The 15558-nt window shown below is 39.2% G+C and overlaps 1 protein-coding gene across 1 annotated transcript in view; it reads right to left on the reverse strand.

The window, feature by feature from the left end:
• Window positions 1-15558, reverse strand: part of IGF2R (insulin like growth factor 2 receptor) — a 51864-nt gene that overhangs the window by 6446 nt on the left and 29860 nt on the right. Inside the window, exons 24-42 of the mRNA XM_088533001.1 lie at window positions 15055-15198; window positions 14290-14468; window positions 13864-13951; window positions 12264-12470; window positions 11916-12046; window positions 11134-11231; window positions 10248-10384; window positions 9881-10071; window positions 9168-9294; window positions 8668-8790; window positions 7228-7487; window positions 6372-6584; window positions 5262-5411; window positions 4928-5089; window positions 4221-4434; window positions 3648-3794; window positions 2993-3227; window positions 1928-2064; window positions 1067-1181 (exon numbers count right to left, since the gene is read on the reverse strand). Of these exons, the coding sequence (XP_088389127.1) occupies window positions 1067-1181; window positions 1928-2064; window positions 2993-3227; window positions 3648-3794; window positions 4221-4434; window positions 4928-5089; window positions 5262-5411; window positions 6372-6584; window positions 7228-7487; window positions 8668-8790; window positions 9168-9294; window positions 9881-10071; window positions 10248-10384; window positions 11134-11231; window positions 11916-12046; window positions 12264-12470; window positions 13864-13951; window positions 14290-14468; window positions 15055-15198 (3058 nt within the window). The remainder of the gene's footprint in view (window positions 1-1066; window positions 1182-1927; window positions 2065-2992; window positions 3228-3647; window positions 3795-4220; window positions 4435-4927; window positions 5090-5261; window positions 5412-6371; window positions 6585-7227; window positions 7488-8667; window positions 8791-9167; window positions 9295-9880; window positions 10072-10247; window positions 10385-11133; window positions 11232-11915; window positions 12047-12263; window positions 12471-13863; window positions 13952-14289; window positions 14469-15054; window positions 15199-15558) is intronic.

A 15558-nucleotide genomic window follows, 5' to 3' on the forward strand; every position in this document is an offset into this window, starting at 1 on the left:
GGTGTTACGAGTGGTTTACTGTAACTGATATCAAAAAAACAAGATCCAAGCCACTACCAATTTTAACTTGGAAGTGGAACCTTTTCCCATCCTCCTCCCTCCAGGCCATCTAAAAAGATATGGAATAAAACTGTTTATGAGAGTGTCAGGTGAAAAAACTAAATATTGCATGTTTTACAAATATAGACCAAAGACAAGTTCTGAAAAGCAATGCTCAGATGCCTACATGTCTAAGGCTGCTTTCAGAAACATTGCTTGTTGGGAAGAATATGGGAAGCAATGGAGAATAAACTAGAAAGCAGCATCCAGATTGTTTACTAAAAACTTCCAATATGGCAAGAGACGCAACTCAGGCAGAGACCTATCTGAATTTAAGTCTAAACTGCAACTGAATATTTGGCCCTTTGTACACCACTTCAGAGACAAGCTAATATTACTACTTTCATGGGATACCTATAGGGGCCACACCATTGTTGCCTTTGCTCTGGTACAACACATTACACCAGCATTAAAGCAGAAACACAAACAGCACAGCAGAGGAGGACACAGTGCTATCCAGCAGACTCCTTGGGTACATGTGCTGCATCCCAGTTTCAAAACGATCGAAAGGGTATATCCATTTTTCCACTCGGCTTTTGAACCTTGGCACACAGGACCTTTTCAGGCACCTTGTTCACTGTCATTCAATAAAGTCAGGATTTTATGGTAGGGAGAAAGTGAGGAGTCGCACATTTCCTTCTCATTACAGACGTTAACTCAAAGCACTTCAAGCTAATCCATTTATCTGCTTATTCAGGATAATCTTGACAACCTTTCCATATTCTTTACAGAAGGGGTACAGGGAGAGAAAAAAAAAAAAAAACACACACACACACACACAACCCCAAAAACCCACACACCCTCCCTGACCCTCTGCATTACTGCAGCATTTAAGTCACCAATCAGAACCTCACAGTTCTGGGGCTGCCCAACAGAACAGACAGTCACCATCACGGAAACTTACAGTTTAATAAAGAGGTACAATTAAATAAATTACAAAGATCAGGTAAACTAATTAGATACTCACCTCTGTAGCGTTGGCATACCAACTGTTTTTGCACACTTCAGTTTTATGACTGTCATTACTTTCTTATTTTTCCAGCATTCCTGCCCACTAGAATAACTGATATACACCGCATCATCTAGAAAAGACATATGGTGACACTCAAGGATTTTGTAAACAGCTGTCACAAAACCCATTTGTTCATTCTTCAGATCTCATTACTTAATATTAACTTCTGATACTTTTTCATAAACCATGCATCAGTTAGAGCACTTTGATAAGTTTGAGGTTTTTACTGATGACCATGTGAAAACTTCTCCTCAACCAGATCCTTTGCATTCACATAGCACCATGTTCATGTCACCAGTATGGGCATAGCCAAAATTAAATTTATGAAGTTATTTTGAAATATTAAGAATGAATAAGTTATATTTATAAAAAAGTTAGGTAATAAACACATTCACTACATTCCATTGTTTTCTAAGAACAAAACTACTTATTTTTGCAATTTTAATAGCAATTGTTAAAAGAGTCTTAAAAAACTTGAAGGGGTTTGCTCCTTTTCTGAAGGATGAAGTTGATTAATCACCTCCCCCACATATTGCTTTTTAGTAGAAAAGCTCAGGAGACACAACAGGTCTTTCAAAATAGGTTGAACAAAAATAATTCTCACTCCCACTATTCACCTGCTTAACCATAATTCTTGCTTAATGTGTTCACCTGATTTATAAATAACAGTGTTTTTTTTCTTTTCATTATGTGTAATAGTTTTACTTGAAGAAATATTTCAGAATTTCTGTAAAGTTTTTATATAATGATAATCACTATAACTAGGCTATCATATTTGGCCATTTCACATCTTTATATAGGCATAAGTAACTATACCTGTCACATTCAGTTTCTGTGTATGAACAAGCCCAAGCACTTTAACATCTCCACTGCTGCTTTTCCTACAAATACTGGCTCTTTCAGGGCAGCCTGGGGGTCCTTCATGCACCCTCTGACAAAGATTTATGTAGTACCTATAGAAAGGGAAACATGATGGAGAAAACATCTTTTTAATCAGTTTAGGCTAAACTGACAAGATGAAATATAAACTATATACCTTCCTAACTGGAAGCTTGTTAGATTTAAAGAAAATTAAATCAAGTTGCTGAACAAACAACACACATGCTAAGGTTCAGAAAAAATATTTTCATTATCATTTTAAAATAAAAAAGATAATACACTGGATTAATTCACTAGTTAGTTCTGATCTAGGGCAGCTGGAAGTTGGAACTGAGTTTAAAGACACCCAAAAGTTTTGTTCAGCTATAAAGCCTGCAGCACTTGCATGCGTGTCCTTCGCTTAGTTTTTACAAGAGGTAAAACTGCAAGTGAGGCTGTGAACAAGCCTTGTCATCCCACAGTTTACCAAGATTATGATATTAGCTACCATATCATCCTTGCCAGTTTGTTTCTGCTCCTTTAGTGGGGGAGAAGGTGACTGCCTGCCCTTTATGTTTTTCTCCAATTTGATACTGGCATGCTTTTTTTCCTGCCAAAAATGTGGTTTTTTAGTCTTTCACAGCAGAAGAAACAAGACCTAATTAAAGGTGTAAGATTTTTATTTAAAGTATGAGTCAACCTCAAAAGGGAGTCCAGATTTATGTTCAGCCTGGTTACAAATAAAAAAAAAAAATGCATTTATACTGTGAAATTACTTCAGTAAGAGAGCAGTTTAAACAGAAAGCCTTCAAGAAGCTTGTAAAGCTTGATCAAGACCATAAACGTCCACTCTTCAAATAAAGCAGTTCCTTTATTTTCTGTATAGCTACTTACAATATTAAACATTGACAATTTCCACACTCTGACAGCAACTTCAACTGAAAGGTTTAAGGCCCTGAATAGGGACCCAACAGAAGCACTGTGCCATCAGTTATATTGATTAGCAAACTGGGAGTTACTCACGAGTTTCCATTGTGGAAAAAGATCCAAGATCCTGTCAGGGAAGAGAGCATTCTCAAGTCATAAGTTCTGTGTTTATGGACAAACTTGCACTCCATCTTCTTAGGAGGACAGACAGCCTGTGTCCTCCATTCAAATGTCACAGCACAGCCAAGTGTCTCGCTCATAAGGCGAGGACTCCCAATGCCAGCACTCTCATCACACCTGAAGATAATGGTAGATTCCCTTTTTCCAGTAGCTACAGGAGAGGTGGAAAAAAAAAATAAGAGGTTTTCAGGCATACACAGATTTTAGTGTTGTAAAACTAAGATATAAGCCTAAGTTTTAATTGGGTATTGTTTTATATAGGTGAGACCTAAATGGGTAGACACAGCAGTTGTCTCCCATAGGTTAAATTTATAACCTTTTAGAAAGTTGTGCAACTTTTCCTTCCAAGATGAATACCTCCATTGACGCAGAGTATTTGCCACTTATTTAAAACATCAATTTCTAAAGGCTTCCTTTTACATTGTTCATCTACCTGGGTAAAGACAAATTTGCCCCAAACATCCCCTTGCCTTGCCCACCCTCACCCTTCCTGCTGTCACATTATACTGGGGGTCTTTTGCCCCAACAGCTAACAGCTAATGCAGTATTAACTTGGATCATTAGCTCTTACCACTGCCACAAAATCCCCACTTTTCATCTCCCAGGTAGTTCTCAGTTGTAGAGCACCACGGTCTAGTCTTCTCTTCTGTAATACATTCCTCATAATTCTTCCCTTTGTACTTGAAGGGGAAGACACAAAGCTCTCCTTTTTCAGTCACTGAGGAAAAAGGGGTACATCACTTAGTAGTATGTAGTGGAAAACCAGACATGTCCAGAATCATGACCGCATCTGAAGCATTCACTTTTATACTATTTAAGAAGAGTCATGAGGCACAGGCAGAGAACAGAAACACCAAAACATGGAATTTTATGTTAGGATGTAGTAACAGAAACACCAAAACATGGAATTTTATGTTAGGATGTAGTAACACAGTTATGATCACCCCACAGAAAAGCTGTATTTCCTTTTAGCATAGACTTGTTGAGATGCAGATTAAAACAATGCATCTGATTTAGCAGGACTACACATTTTTATTTAGGTGTGCAAAACCAATAGAGATTTGCAACAATAGGAGAGAAGCAGATTCAAGGATAAGAAAGCTAACAAGTCTTTACTGTAAGTAGTGGATCTGCTGGATCTCACCTGGAGGGCACGTGTCACCGCCTACATACTGCAAGATGACTGTTTCATCCTGATGGTTGTAGTCCATTTTCATTTCTTTCACACTTCCAAAGGATGACACGCCATTTCCCGAGACCAGGCAGACAGCCCCATCTTTGCACTTCCCCGTGTCCGCAGCCTTGCTGCACACACCAATGTGGTAGCTGCTGAATCCGGGAAGCACCTGTGCAGGCACCTAGAAGCATCATGAACAAGACAGCCTTTATGAACAAGACAGCCTTTTACAGGGCTCCATAAAGTATTACCTAAGAGCTTAATGAACTAAACCTCATACAATATTTGAGAATTGCAGGCAGAAAAATCAGGAGTAATTTTGCAAGGTTTACTTTCATTAATACGATAAAGCTACAGACTAAGTATACCTGTAGGGCCAAGGGTATAACCTGCTCACAGCAGAACTTTGCCACACTTAAGGCCAAGATTCTGCCTCACAAAGAATTCCACTCTCCTCCCCCATCAAGAGATCAAATCACCTCAAAACTAAAAAAAGCTAGCCTCCTCCACAGCTTTTCCTCCACTAGAGGGCAAACAAATATGAATACCAACTGCAGCTGCAGTTATCTTCCTGAGCCTCCTTCCACGCCCCAGAGAAGATGTCGAGCCCTCTGCTTCAGCTTCACAATGTCAATAGTGATGAACAGTACACTCATTCCACCAGAATGCATTACCTTATACGATCTCCCAGAAAGGCTGGTTAAGTTGAAAGTGTAGTGTAATTGCTCATCAGTCACAGAGCAGCCAGAAGTTTTCACTTGGTCAGGACACACAACTGGAGTTTCCCATTCAAACACAAAATTGCAGTCAAGTTTCCTTATCATCTTTGGCTTGCCCTGTTACCAAGTATCATAGCAAGAGTCATTAGGTTTTATTGTGTGGATATCTTTATTTTAAAAAATTAACCTCATTTATTGCTGAGATTAGATTTCACTAATGAGACAGTTAATTTGCCAACTCAGTATCACAACTAGTACAACAAGTACTTTTCATAGGTATCTATCTTACCAGATTAGTTCCTTGGCGGCAGTGAAACACAATGAGAGAAGTATAGTTCAATTTGTCATTTAACTGGCAAGGAGTGGTACTGTTGTAAGTGATATAAACTTCATTCACTGCCTCCTTTATCTTGGGAGCTTCAGTTACACGACCAATATCCTACACACAAGCAAAAATATGCATTAAAAACAGATGAACTACTAGATTCCAAGGCAACCCAAAGCTTCCGATCAATCCAGAGATGTGCCTGTTCAGCATGCACAGGAGCATGGATACAATGCACCTTTGGAAGCTACATCCTCTATATCCAAAGAAGAGCTATATTTCAGTTCTATCAAACCAGATACTGAACAGGTCAAAACAACCCTTAAGCTTGACATAAGCCAGGGACATTCTGTCTCTTACTGATGGTATTTTTTAAAAACAATGGATCAAAACAGCTAACTACTACTTGAATATAATGTGGTATTAAGTAACAGAGAAAGTTCTATAGCTCAATGTAGAAGTACATAGAAAACCCAATCCATTTTTTGTGCACATCTAACACCTCCAAAGACTTCAAAAGGTACAAGTCTATAGCATCTCCCAAGGTAAAACAAACACACAGCCCAATACTCTATCAGAGGTTTGTTATTCATGCAGCTGAGACTTTACGTGAAAGTACTAAATGCACTTCAGAGCATGCTAGGGCTTTCCCTCCTTCATAGGTCTGACAAGCTATCATGGAATTGACCATATAACTTCTGCACCTAAGAATGGCAAATTAAGAGGCTTTTTGCTTCCTTGGCATAAATCCTTAAGTGAAAATTTTCTATAGTTTTTTTTAGAGGCTTTTTTTTTTTTTAATATTTGTCATTGTATGCATTAAACACATATCTGCAATACCATTAAATCTTCCATCTCCCCCCCAAAAAAATCACAGAGTTTCAGGGTACATAAATACTTCTTATTAGAGAAAAAATGATGAAAGGGAATTCTACAAAGTAAGTTTTAATTTATTTCTCCTCATTTATTTCTCCTGTTGCTAAGCCTCCAGATCAGATGAGGTTGCTGGGCAAGGAAATTGTTTTAAACTAGCAGATAAGTTTATGTTTGAACGTTTCCAGGCATAATACTTACTATTGGTGGTCCACTAACAGGAACCATACAAACGGCTGCTCCAGGTGGGCAATCAACATCTTTGATAGGATTGAGAGGCTCACAAATATTGATGTAGAAGTCTGGAGAAGCATCCATTGCAGCTTCATCCACAAATGCCTCATAATATCCAGTGCGATGGATCAGAGGAGACAGGTCAATAACAGAACTCCCATTCAACACTGAGCACTTCACCTACAAAAAATGCAGGTTTCATTGCACTTTAGAGACAAACATGTTCTCCTTCATGGAGGGAAAAGTGTGGTTGCATTTAAGTCTCAAATTTGACTCAAGCAAAGTAGCATTTGCAATTTTGCTTTGGCTACAGATACCAAGCACCCACAAGCTGCATATGAGAGTCTAGCTCTTAAAAACATACTTATGGAATAGAGTTCATATCAAAACAACACCAAGAGTAAAAGCTTTAGCAGGCAGCCTCCAGCATACAGTTGACAGTTGCTTTCCATTTCTCTTCTACCCGCCAGCACATCAGGGGACCATCTCCAATAACCAAGCTTGTGGTTATAACACTGTAAAGTTACTGCATTGCAAGCTGCTGGCTTGAGTACTGCAGTTTCTGAGAAGCTATTGCGCAGAAGTGTTGATTCAAGGGTTAATGCTTTGATTTGCTCACCATGTTCGCAAGAAGTTTGATAAATATTGTTCATCTCTGCTGTAGAAGTCCCAGTAAAGAAAAGAATGGAGAACTTTCTATTCATTTGGCTCCGCTGCTACAGAAAGTGGCTTGTCTCTCAATGACTTTAAAACACACACTGCAACTATGCTTAAACCACTGGAAACAATCCCACAATCAACGTCTCCTAGAGGTAATTCTTACCTCTTCTTCACAAGCCAAGGAAGTATGCCACGAGAAGAAATTAGTGCATGTCTGCTCGTCAAAGGAGAGAAAAACAGGTGAGCTATCTTCTGCATCAGACTTGCAAACAAAGCTGAAATAGCTTTTATACTTCAATTGAGGGTCTGCAGGGCAAGGATCTCCATCTTCATAAACAAGCTTTAACACTTGATCTTCATAAGCTAAAGTTTTACTTAGTTTTCCTGCATTAATTGCTTTAGAACCAGCAGTGATGCAGACACCTGAAGTGCAAACAAAACAAGAGACAAAGCAGATCAACCTACCCTTCCAGATTACACTAAACAGCTACTCTCCAGCATGATCTTTGCATGAAACAAGATGTCTGAAGGACAAAACCAAGTTTTTCCAAATAGAATACTTCTTTGCATTTTCTCCTCTAACTTAGCACAGTAATAAACTGTAAATAGCTCTATGACAAGTGACCAATTTTTTCTATAATATTTCTTTACATAGTACAGATAAAGTGACCTGTGTGAATTGTAGGAATGTCTTCCCTATCTTCCTCCTAAGAAACCCCTCCACTTCCAAAAGGAAGCAAAGTTAAGATTTGATCTCCATTCACTTTCCTAAATGATGGTTCACACAGTCCGGTATAACTATCAAGGTGAGCTGCATTAAAACACAGTCCAAACACCATCTTCAACACATTCTTAACCAGGGAAGTACATGCTATACATTCTATAAGCTATACACATTGAGGCAACAACAAAGCATAACTTCATGTTACCACATCTCTGAAAGCTAGGGGATTAATGCTAATCTTCAATCAAGATTATTAGTTTTATAGTTTTATTAAGTTGCCTTCCAAGAATACAGTATTTTCTTGTTAATATGCAGAATATAATCTTGCAAATTCATGGCATAGTCTTATCTTGGCACTTAAAGATGCTTAAGGACCCTCTAATCTGCCATGACCCGCAAAAAAAAATAAAATACAAGTTAGCTCTAGTGAAGTTTCAGAAAATGACCAAAACAAAATATTAACCTGTAAGAGTTTGCAGGGGGGTTAAACCATGAAGACAAGCCAGAACATAGATGCATTACAGCAATAGATTGCCATGCATTAATGTTTTTGCCCTCAGCCCCCTCAAGCCTACTCCCCTTGTGATAGCAGCCAGAAAGATATAACAGAAGGGTTTGCATTCTTGTCTCCGTGGTCCATATGAACACTCCTCCAGATCACAGAAACTGGCCAGGAAGAGGGCCCACTTAAGCATGTAATAAAGTATTAATTACTCCACTCCTTATACAGTTTAAGATTTCTCAGTTGATTCAGCCACACAACTGTTTTCTTCACTTTCCGTGTTTTCAGTAAAACTTGCCTCCCTTACATTTTACTTCAGCGTAAATAGCTCCCCAGATAGCCTGTGACTACAGAACCAGAGAGGGCGAGATGCTTACCAGCTCCATTAGCACACAAACTATTAGTTTCAGCGCACACATTCAGCTCGATTCTTCTGTTGTGTGAATCATAAATTGTGTAGCCAGACTCTCGCTTCAGTGACATCAAATCAAAGAGGTGGCCTGTAGGCAGATTAGGCAATAACTCAATCTTCTTGCATATTCAAAGTCAAGATTTCTTTGTTTTTAAAAAAAACTTCACTTAGTAGGAAAGTCAACCAACCTTTCTTGTCTGCTAATGTAAGAGTTCTTAACTGTTTAGCCTTCTACTGGGGCAAAGACTAGATTCAGAACAGCTCTATAGCAAACTTTGTGCAGACCATTCATTTAAGGGCACCACAGCAGTACCTTACAGGATGTTTCTGCCCACCAGCTTGTTAGTCACTGTCCACAGAAGACTGCCACATTGCCTTTCTCTAGGCCCCTCAAGAGAGCAAAAGGCAGCCGCGCTGCTCTCCGCAGCTTCCTCTGCGCATAAGATTCCTGTGCCTTCCCCTTACCTGTTGCAGGATTGGTTACCCGGCAGTCATTCTGCACGTTGCTTTTAAGAGGACACGCAGCAGCCGTGAACCATAGGAAGGTATATTCACAATCCTCAATGGCCGTTATGAGCTCTGGTTTTGATTCCTAAATATGAAACAATGGAGAGTTACATCTCCATACAGTAATACTGTAAGACTTCATGTCACAGGGGGTTATCTGAGCTTTTAGCTTACTTCAGTTCAAACAGCAGGCAGTTTCATACATACAGGGCAGCACAGAACTATCATCAGGAACTATGAAAGAGTTAAAGACAGTATACTTGGACAACAGAAGACCCCCACAGGCGAGGGCAAGACATGCTGCCGAACAGGTTATATAATGTCAAGACACAGATGTGTAGCCAAGAGTTTAAAAACTACATGGGCAAAAGCATTATTTATTTTTTCTAAACACTCCCTAGCCTGCAATACATTCACTTTTGAAACAGATTGACAGATTGGAAGCTTTTTCAAGTATGCAGTCAGCTGTTACAGATCTTATCCACATGATCTCTTAAAAACTGCTCAGCTGCTAAAGTTCATAACCTCTACCCCAAACCCCACTCATAAGTCTCTCTCCCTTCCACTTACAGGAAATGTGGTTTGGAAATGCATACAATTTCTGTCCAGCATTCTGCCCATATACACAACTCATGAAAAGACAAAAATCCTGCCAGCAGGACCTCACTTACAATTCTGTCTTCATCACACTTGAGGCGCAATATTGTTGTTTTCTTGCGAATTTTATCCGGGCACTGCTCTCCGTTAATGTATTTCAGAACAGAAATGCCATTTTCCCACTGGGGACCATCAGCCACTTCCCCAAGACTTATACATTTTGCACCATCCATAATAGAGGCAGCAGCATCAGAAGGACAGGAACCTATGCAGATAAACAAATAAATCAACTCCAGGTGTTACAGCTTTCTTGCCAAGAATGAAATTATTTCGGTTATCATGACTATCTTCAAGCAACCCTCTAAACCATACCTTCAGTGCTTGTGTACTACTACTCACTCCTCTAACCACAGCTAGAATATATTTTTAGTTTGCTCTTACGTGTAGCATCATATGGCACTAAGGGTGTGCAGACATTAATGTAGTATTTATGCGTAGAAGAAGCTAGAGTGGTAGCTTCCCAATTCTCTCTATGCCGTGTCAGAGATGAAAGATCATAGAAGTTTCCTTCATCGTCCCTGTAAGGAGGACAGTAAACAATTTAAACAAGAAAGCATTTAAAAGTCTCTAAAATCTAGTAGCTTAAGCATTGTAACTCCCAATAGCTAAACACAGTAACCCTACAAGCAAAGTACCATGGAGAAGCGGCCACAAACCTCAAACTCAGTGTAAAGATAAATCACTGCACATCAGCCATGCTAGTGACATGTCCATGTGCAATGTGAGAGGAATTTCAACTTGTCACTGAGGCATGCAGTCTTTTAGTGCACACCAAGCACAAATACAGTTATAGTAAATTGTTTTACTACAGGGTAGAAGCTTATTCACCATATCTAGACAGTTGTTAGTTGCATTTGACCCTGCCTACTTAAACCTTAATGAGCTAATACTTGGTCTTGACAACAGCAAATAGCCTTCTCTCCAGCATAACTTTGTTGGATGAAAGTTCCAGGCAAACACCAATAGTATTCTTGTTTGAAATAGTTAAATAGTAACTAGACATCTGCAACAAACATTCAAAGTTCAACCACAAATAAACCCATGCTCACTTCATCTTTGATTATCTTCTAGAGACCAGAGCATGTGTTTGGTGAAGTTAGATTTGCATTATAAAAAGACATTTAAAATATATTAGCATTGAAATACTAGGTGAGTTGGCAATCAGTTACATTAAAACAAAAGCCAAAGTGACAGCTTTGCACTGAATTGCAGTAAGACATTTTTGTCACCATATAGTCCCCATTTTATTGGCAGAAGCTGGACTTACTTGTAAGAACATTCAGTAGATTTGACAGGTGGGCAGGCATATTGTGTGTGCCATTCAAACATGTACGTGCAGTCTGGAGTTTCCTTCAAGAAGACTGGCTGAAATAAAAATTAGAAAGAAATTTCTCAGACATATAGAAGCTATCAAGAATTTGTATTTACTTAGAGATGTACTATGCCTGACCAACCAAGCATGCAGCTTCTTCCAAACCTGGGTTGAGTCCTATGCATGCTTCAAGTAACAGAGCAACCATTAGGAGTCACTGCCTCCTCCGTGGTTCAGGCAGGGTAACCCAGGGGAGTGTATGCAAGAGCAAGGGTAACCCTCCACATCATTAAAAACAGGAAGGAAAGCACATGAACAGAAAAAGCTATTAAAAGAGATGAGTAACTGTCTGATTTTGTTCTGGCCATGCAATACCTATTTTCTTGCAGATTCATCCCCCTACCTTGTAGTTTTTGCAAAGGGACTGCTCTTATTCCTGTGAGAACATCCCTTTCATAACATTTAAAGAGAGTTTTGCTAATTCTAGTCATCCCTTAAAGGAAGGGCATGCCACAGCATTCCCAGGGAATGAGGAAAGTAATTCAAACAGGCAATTCAAACTACCATTTGCTGATGATTCCATTATCTCACATGAACTTTCCATCTACAGCCAAATTAATAAATGATTAGGCAGTCCCTGGAGGAAGCAAATTCAAGTTCTTCACCTCACGCTCCCACACGTTAAAGAAAGGGCAACACTAAGACAGTACATACAGATAAGCATGTCTGAAACTAACCTCCGATGTAGTCTTGTCACAGTAGAATAATATGGCCGTTGAGCGTTCGTATATCTTATGACATTTCTCTCCACTAGTATAATTTATCATTATTAAACCATTTTTGAAAGTCAGCTTATCTGTATGCAATCCTAAAAGTAAAAAGGAAAACATACACACACCACAAGGTAAATCGCTAATCCAGTCTATGCACATAACAACGCATCTGGCAGCAGGGTTACAAGGACTGCCATAACACTTATTACACGCAATATATGCGAGATGAACAAGGGTGTAGCTGAAGGTACTGTATTATATGAGGCCCATCCTCCCTGTCTTCAAATTCCTTCTCAAATTCACGTGCCGTACCTGCGACTTTTCTGAACGTACTGTCCATCTTCTTTACTTGGCACGATGATACCGCAGGAATGCCTGGGCTGCACGGTTCTGTTATCTCCCCACAGACTCTGAAGTAGTAGTCATACTCGCCTGTACTCACTTTTATGTCCTTATTGGAAAGTGGCTTCAGATTATAAACATGGCCATACCTTGGATCTTTCACCTGGCAATTATCTCCTTTAAAAGAAAAGGAATTTAAGGATAATAATTTAGTATCTAACAAGCCATGCTGTGTATGCTTGGAAAACAAAGGCTTCCTAACATGACTAAGACCACAAAAAAAGGAAACATTAGTCAGCACTTCAGAGGCATGACACTGGAGAACTCATTTAGTCCAGCTAAGTAGATTGAGGAAGTAATTAAGATCTAGAATAATGAGACTTAAGCTACAAATGAAGCATTTCTTTTATAATTGCCACTAAAATAAGAGGCAAAAAGTTACACTGTAGTTCAAAAATTGTCTCAAGCTGGCCTCATAGGTTCTTCCTTCAGAGAGGCCAAGATCAGCACTTACTTAATCATCTGGAAAGAACAGTGAGGTCACAGGACAGAAGCAAAATTTGTGCTTGATGCAAGTCTTGTATCCTCCTTTAACTGTTACAAAGTCTGCTGAGTTAACAAATAATTGATCATATGAATTGTCAGCTACAACTTAAGAGCATAAGATGTGTACAGAAAAAGCTTTGGGGAAGTTCTAATTTCAAGGGTCAGTCTGATATACGGCAGTAATTTGCTACCTATCTAGCCTTCAGTTTTAAAGTGACCCTTGGTTCAGTATTTTGAAGCTCTTAAAACCACCAGACTGTATCACAGAGTTACTACGCTTCGCTCAGATTACCTAATAAGAGAGTAGCAAGTAAGAGTCCGGACTCCGTTTCCTCAAAATCTCAACTCTACATTCAACCTGCACAGTAAGCACATGCTGCAGAGCAGTAGTTTGCAAGTATTTCTCCTATGCCACTTAAGAACACTGACGGGACTTCTGACACAGATACCTCACAGGAAGTCTTGATAGTTTGAAATACGGTATAAACTAAGAATTGCAAACCAAAACAAAGCTTGCAAAGGCAGAAGACAGATGGGATGTTAAATGTGCAGGTAAGAGCCAACTGATTCCCTCTTGCATGTCCTAGGGTCAGCGATAAATTCCAGTTGACACTTTCCCCTTTTATCTCTATCATCTAATAAGGATTAAGTTGACACTACAACCCCTCCAGAAGCAAATAGGGAGGTGACCAAGAGGTATAGGTTTAAGCTCATCTTCATAAAACTTAATGCTTGGCAAGATTTACAAGCCACTAAAGTTTGCCTGTCGTTTCCCAAAGCAGCACTGTGTTTTGGTGAGACAGCACTAATGCTTTCGTCTTTCACAGACAGGAAAATTTATTTGCCTTAGCCTCCTAAATGTATTTGAAAGTTAGATGTGCAGTTCCAATTTACAAAGATCCAGAAAAGAAAATCCTTCAGAAGCCAGCATCTTTTCAGAAGGATTTGCAGAGCAAGAAAACCTAGTTTCATTAAGTATTTATTGTACAGATTTGCTTTATATTTTAAAGCAAAATACACTCACCTTCTGCTTTGTGAACAGGACAAGCTGCTAAGGTTCTCCAGACAAATACATACTCACAGTCGTCTTCTTGCTCAAACACTGGGGATCCCTACAGAGAGGCAACATAAAGCTTACTAGCAATTACACAGCAAGTTTAAAGAGAGATGAGTCTTTTTAAGTATTTGTGCAATTTAAAATCTTATCAGCAAGTTTCAGTACTCATTTTGAATATAGCACTGCTTTTGGTGGATAGTAGAATCCCACTATATAAAGTTAACGGTGTGTTTGAAGTGCTCAGGAAAGTGGTTGCAAGAAAAGACGAAAGAAAGCCTACGAATAAGATACTGGTTGCTAAAACAACCCTCAATTCCAGGGAAAAATAAAACTATGATACAGTAAGTCCACACTCTTAAGTCCTTAAGAATAGCTATTGGCACTGAAAGTTACCATCGTTTGATCACATTGGAAGATTATACGTGTAGAATAACGCTGATTATCTTTGCACGTGTCTCCATTCAAGTAAATAATGCTTAATGACCCATCAGTGGCAGCCTGGGGATTTATCTGAATGACACCGAGGTTCTTGCTTGTATCAGCGTATTTCACACAGGATCCTATAGCACCACCTACAGGAACAAGAGAACAAAACCAGACTGGCTCAAACACTTCAAGCAAACACAGAAGAGCTTGAAGCATAGCTTGAGTCATTACGGGCCTAAAGCCTTTGAGGAAAAATAAGTCACCACCCCCAAATCACTGTGCTTATTAGAACTATACTTTAATTTACCAGCTCCCACACACTATGCAGGTTATATGCAGGTAGTATGCAAGTTAGAGAACAGCAGACAAACTAAAGCCAGAGCTGCATTAGAACATGCAAATTTTTCACTGAAGCTCCATTTCTGAGCTAGGAAGCTTCAGCATTTAATTTGCTCTCTCTCCCCCACCCCTCTTTCCAGACAGGTTAGGATACTTGCAAGTACTGCCTTCACTGTATTTTCCCCAAACGTGTCCCTACATTCTCAATACATAGGAGTCCCAATTAATATTAGGACTGCTCTCCATATGATTTTGTAGTGCTTTATTTGAGCCTTACATAGACTGTATAATGAATGGCAAGCTCAGCAACTGAGCCAGCAAGATACAAGAAATGCCATTCAATACCTAGAAGGCATTGCACCAAGAGTCCCAAACACTTCCCACTTGGCTTACCAGGGCATCCAGGCACATAAGGCAAAGGCTTGCAAACATTCAAGAAGAAAGTTCGCTTCCTTGCATCCTTTGAAGTGTCTATAGCAATCCATGGCTCCCCTTCTTTGCTCAAGTCACTTAAGTCATACTCATTGCCAGCAGCATCTAAAGACAAGCAGTGCATGCAGCAAGTTGAAATACCATCATTAGATAATTGTAGCAACAGTGGGTTTGAAATGGTAAAGTTTCATTGATGAATACACAAAGTCTATTTTACACAGTATCATTAGACATCCAGTGGAAAGTACTGTTTCTAGAGAACATGTCACACTACAGAAGAGAACAGTAGCATTCCCTCCATAACAAGCAATTTATACAGATACAAGGTAATCCACAGTTTACAAGTACATTTTCGTATGCATCAAGTACTAGTTTAACACATTTTGTTCATCAAGATTGGACTAAAGAAGCACTGCATCACAATAAGCATTAGGGTTTCTTAAAAGTAAGTATTCTCCCTCTCAT

Source organism: Tinamus guttatus, unplaced genomic scaffold (assembly GCF_059628265.1).
Source record: "Tinamus guttatus ecotype Peru unplaced genomic scaffold, ASM5962826v1 Tinamus_guttatus_pri_ptg000473l, whole genome shotgun sequence".
NCBI classification, from domain to species: domain Eukaryota; kingdom Metazoa; phylum Chordata; class Aves; order Tinamiformes; family Tinamidae; genus Tinamus; species Tinamus guttatus.